Source organism: Capsicum annuum, chromosome 3 (assembly GCF_002878395.1).
Source record: "Capsicum annuum cultivar UCD-10X-F1 chromosome 3, UCD10Xv1.1, whole genome shotgun sequence".
In the NCBI taxonomy this organism is placed as follows: domain Eukaryota; kingdom Viridiplantae; phylum Streptophyta; class Magnoliopsida; order Solanales; family Solanaceae; genus Capsicum; species Capsicum annuum.
Genome location: NC_061113.1, coordinates 18589180 through 18594714, shown reverse-complemented (window position 1 = coordinate 18594714; position 5535 = coordinate 18589180). Strand labels below are relative to the sequence as shown.

At 35.3% G+C, this 5535-nt stretch overlaps 1 protein-coding gene across 1 annotated transcript in view; it reads left to right on the top strand.

The window, feature by feature from the left end:
- LOC107864647 (NAD(P)H-quinone oxidoreductase subunit N, chloroplastic) overlaps nt 1–3204 on the top strand; it is a 6659-nt gene extending 3455 nt beyond the window's left edge. The window contains exons 2-5 of the mRNA XM_016711075.2: nt 1714–2078; nt 2170–2286; nt 2374–2459; nt 2899–3204. Of these exons, the coding sequence (XP_016566561.1) occupies nt 1714–2078; nt 2170–2286; nt 2374–2459; nt 2899–2947 (617 nt within the window). The 3' untranslated portion in view covers nt 2948–3204. The remainder of the gene's footprint in view (nt 1–1713; nt 2079–2169; nt 2287–2373; nt 2460–2898) is intronic.
- Nucleotides 3205–5535: the final 2331 nt, after the last annotated feature.

Genomic DNA, 5535 nt, shown 5'->3' with positions numbered 1-5535 from the left:
TGCACTTGGTTGTATAGTATTATTTGTTGACATCCATGCTACAAGAAAGCTAAAATGTGCAATTGGTAGAATGTTGAGTTACTTATTTGGAGTATCAGGGATCAATTTCCACATCATATATTATTTCCTTCTTTTCGTGTTCTAAAAATTCCAAATTCACCTCTACTGGTGTCTAGTGCATCATATTCAAGAAATTTTACATTCGCCTTTGGACTTGTGTATGGTCAGCACTTGCACACTCTGGACTAATTTTGTGCGGGTACATGCTACTGGTCGAGCCAAAATTTTGAGTGTATGAGTTTTGGATCACAATTCTTTTATTAATTGGTTTCTGGATAATTTATTTATACATCTTAAACGACTTCTTAAATACTAAATACAAGATCTGAGCCAAAGTTATTGGGTACTAATGGAAAGTATTTTTGCCTCTATTAAATTTGAACATGAGAGAACTCATGGTTCTTAATATCCACCTCATTGACTAATAGATTGCATCTTGTGAGTGAAGGCATATGCTTAGTTGCTGTGATGTGTTGTTACAAAATCTTGAAACTACGGTGTTGATTAAAGAACTGAAAAGATCAATACTTGATAAGTTGATGAGCGATTCAAGCTTGCGAAATGTAAATATTAAGCTGGGTAGGGAGTGAAAGCGTACACTTAATTATGTTCAGAGTTATGTTTTTGGGTGTGTCTATTCAGCTCCAAATCACATTTGTTCCCAATTTTCAGCTTTATAGTCCAATATCATGGTGTGCCTATGTATATGTGCTGTTACAACAACAATATAACCAGTGTAATCCCACAAATGGGGTCAGTGTAGGGTAGTAAGTACTCAGACTGTACCCTCGCGTTGAGAAAAATTATGTGTTACAAAATTTTGAAATTAGGATGATGATAGAAGAGCCAAAAAGATCAAGACTTGCTAACTTAATGGGTGATTCAATCTTGCTAAATGTAAATATTAAGTTGGCTAGAGAGTGAAACTGTACATTTTACTTAATTATGTTTTTGGGTGTGTTGAGATCCAGCTCCAACTCACATTTGTTCCCAATTTTTATGTTTCACATGGTATGAGAACCAAACTTGCCCTGACATTGGGCTGTAAAGCTGAAAATGCTAGTGCTATCTGTTATGCTCTGGCATGTTAAAAAGGATACTGACAAATGACAATTTTGCTAGCTATAGTTGACAATGTTAAAATGACTTCTGTTCTTGATTTTCATGGGTTGCTTATAATAGGCACCCTTTCAGTTCTCCCTGCGACATAACCTTCTCAATTCTCTGTGGAAAATTGTCTTATTTGTCGACTTTTTTACTTGTACATGTGGCATCAAGCCTTGCAGCTATAGAATGATAGTGTTATCCACTTCGCACATTGAATAAAAGTTAAGAGATTGATGCAGTATCTGCAAAGTTTTGTTACTATCTACTATTTCTTGTACTTCTTATTCTGGACTTTCTTTGACCATTGTTTTCTTGAGTTGAGGGTCTATCGGAAACAATCTCTCTCCCTCTAAGGCAAGGGCACGTTTTGCATATGCTCTACCTTCCCAGAACCCACTTTGTGGGACTAAAATGGGTATGTTGTTGTTGATGTAGTATCTGCAAAGCCCCAACCTTCTTAACATTCAATGTTTTCTCCCTCTGCATTATGATGCCTTTGCTTTTCGGCCGTGTATCATGAAATTTGAATTAAACTGGTAAATGCAGCCTGTTATCAAGGGGCAGTGCAGTCGTATGGTCTGCAGAAGCAACGGGTACAACTAAATAGCATATCGAAGGCTATGAGAACGAGAAGACATGGATCAGTTGGACGACAAAAGAAAGGACTAATCAGATGTAACATTGAACTTCAGGACTTCATTGGCGGAGATCTCATTAAACTTGATTTGGGTCAATGGTTATCTGATGTGGAAGAACACAAAGCCTTGGCAATTTACTCTCCTCATGAAGGGGGTTATGAAGGACGCTATCTTACTCGCCTTAAGTACCAGGGATATCATTTCTTGGACCTTACTGCTCGTGGCCTCGGTGACCCTGAAACCACTCTCACTAAGTTCCACCCTGTCTGCCCTGTAAGTTTAGCATATGCACTCAATATTCTTATTCTCAAACACAAACTTGCAGTGTCTTGATTGACTTTCACTTGCAAATTTGACGTTGCAGGCCCATGTTGGGAAGCAACCAATAGCTAGATGGTATTTTCCTCCCGAAGTTGATTATAGGCTTTCATTACTTCCTCCGGATGCCAAAGGATTAGTGGTTTGGATAATAGAAGCCAAGGTTAATTCTAGCCTTTCAAATGTATATAATCATGTCAGCAGTATTTTGACAAGATCTATTACTAATTGTTTGGCATTAACTGTTCAGGTCTTATCAAAGGCAGAGCTGCAGTTTCTTGCTTTACTTCCGACACTTCGCCCTAATGTGAGGGTCATTGCAGAGTGTGGTAACTGGTAAGATTTCCCTTTTCGTCTTCTTTTCTCCTGTTTATCAATCAATTTTCTTGGGAATAAGGAAACATTGAGATACTGCATTTCTAGTTAAAACAACATTGTGTGCAAAAGCTACCTAGATTTACTTCATGTTAGGCTTAGACGATGCAAGAGTCAGGACAAGTATCTTAATATAGATTACATATATTTCTTTTCATCTTTTTGAGTATTGAACCCCCTTACTTTTGAATTTAAGAGGTGCAAGTACATGTTTATTTTTTGAATTTTTGAAAGCATAGGAGCCTTTTATATTTTGATTCATTACATAACTTCTATTCATTACATCCCCTTGAGTACGTTGCGGCCCTTCCCTTGACCCTGTGTGGATGAAAAATGCTTCGTGCACTAGGCTTCCCTATCCTTTCCTTTTACGTAACCATTCTATTCATGACATGTACAGGAGAAAGTTCATGTGGAAGCCACTCAAGGAGATTGCCGGTTTATCTTAGTCAAAGGAGGAATACAGTCCACGATATTGGAACTTGACACTATAAAATAGGCATTTGATCAAGGGTTGCTTTATGACTTGTCCCATCACCTTGTAGCAATTAGAACAGCTACTAGGTTCTTATGAATTATTATATGACTCAATATTGTGTATTGCTGTACATCAATGTATATGAAGTTGGCAAAATATTCAGATAAGAAAATGTCGTCAGTCTGACCAAGTTTTTGGGAAGTGAAAAAATGATGTTTATTTTGGAAAGTTGAGATGTTTGTTCAAAATCTTTAGGGAAAAAATAAGTGTTTTTGAGCAGTAGGACGAGATGTTGTGCAAAAATCACTTTCGGGATCTTGGTCAAGCACAAGATACTTCTCTAATATTGGCAAAAACTTTTTCAAATTGATTAGCTAAACACTAACTGTTATTCTCCAAAACAATTTTTTCATAAAAATAATTCTGAAAAAGAAGTTTTAAAGATAAAATATCTTAGAAGTTTGGGAAAGAAGGTACAATACTTTTAGCTTAAAACAGATCAAAAAAGTTTACCTAATAAAATAAGCAAAAAGGAGACCAAGAAAATTCTAAGGAGTGTTGCCTTTTCCATTCTCTTTAATGTTTTTGTGGTAACTATGTGATTGTTGTTATTGATTTAATTGTTACTCTTAGCAATGTATTTATATTAGGGAAATAATACCTGCAACAGAATCTCAAATGATAGAGATTTAGTTACAACATTATGTGCTGCCCATAAATGAAAAAAATAAAATCAAAGACTAAGGTAGCACAATATTTTGATTTTTGAACATGCATGAACTACTTTGGAAAGTGAATCACCTAATTTTGCCTTTGAATTGAAGTTTGGCAAGTAATCTAAAATCAAATTTGTTTTATAAAAGCTTATTAAAAGTTTTAAGTTACGTACATTAATAGTTTATTATTACTATAACAGCAGCTCAATTATCAATTTATCAAGTTATCAATTAATGTTTACAACATCAAGAGGAAAATATACGATATAATTCACAAGTGGGGTCTGAGAAGGGTAAAGTATACGTAGATCTTTCCCCATCCTCATAAAAATAGAGAGGTTGTTTCTGATAGACCTCAGCAGATGAAATAATGCATGTCAAACGGTTTGAAAAAAGAGATACATATATAGAGCCAAAAACAATAACAAATGAATGCGAAAAGAACATTAACGAAAACAAGTAATGCAGCAATCAAAACATTAAAAATACCATTGAAAATTGAAATCGAAAATAAAAAAACTACAAGAAAATTGCTAATACTACTAGTAAGAAAGAAGGTTTGAGAATAACTACCAAACCGGCCTATAACGCAAGGAAGCGAGAGAATGTTCAACTACCAACTACTCTTCTACCATGATTTTGCTAGAACATGCACAACGGAAGCAAAAATTCTACAGGATCAATATAACTTACATATAATCTAGATAACATAAATCAACAAACGAAATTGAAAAACTACTTACCTGTTGAAGCTTCCACACAATTCATTCACTGTCTTGACCTCCAGGGCTACAGTCTTCTACTATTTCTTGACTAATCTTTTGTTATCAAACTTGTGTGGGCAAGTTGATACGAGTACGGCCACAAAGGTGGACATATGTGAGATGTATTGAACCCGAGGCTTGGAGTGTGCAAGTAAAGTGCAAAGGAGGACCTAAAATCTCTCAAAAACCGTCCAAACTCTACACTCCAAGGGCGCCTATTGAACCATTTGACTAAAGGGTCATTTTGGACATTTCACACTATTTTGTAACCTACTATAAATAGAACAATGTAGGGTTTCAATTCATTTAGTTTTTGTTGAATATGAAAGTGTAACACTTAGAAACATCTCTCTTGAGAGAATGATCCTCCATGGCCGAAATTGTAACGAGGGAAATCAATTTGAGTGTGGAATCACTCGTGTTGGATTCAAGCTTGAAAAAGTTGGATGATTGGGAGATCGAGGTCCCTCTTGTTCCAACGTAAGAGATAGATGAAATATTGTGCATAGTGTTAAGGGTCCAAGAGTGGAATAGGCTCTTGGGTTCTTAATATTATGGATTCATGTAATCTATCTATCTATCCTTTATTTTTATTGTAATCTTGTAGTTTGTGTTCTTGTTGTAACCATTTGTAGTTTGTCTTGTGATAATGAACCTGTGACTTCTTGTTGTTATCATATTGTTCTTGTTTCTTCATCTTAATGTTGTAACTTAGTTTGATTGGCTGTTTTTGGTGTGAAATCACACCTTTGTTATCTCGTTTATTGTTGTCATTGTTGAATCCGAGTGTGGTCTCAATCGGTCCATTTTGTGTCCTTCCTTGTCATTCTTATATCATTTGGTATCAAAGCATGGCTAGATATTGTTCCCATAAGATCAATCTTGGGCTCGTAAATTTGAAAATAAAATAAAAAAATTTAAAAAAATTGAAAATTCCAAAAAAAAATGCAATCTGCCCGTGTTGTGTTCTTGGCCGAGATTTTTGTTTGTCTTGATTGTTTCTAGTGTTGTTTTTGTTCTTCACTAACACTTTGATTCCATATCTAAGTTTGAGCTTTGATGTGTTGTTATGAACAAAG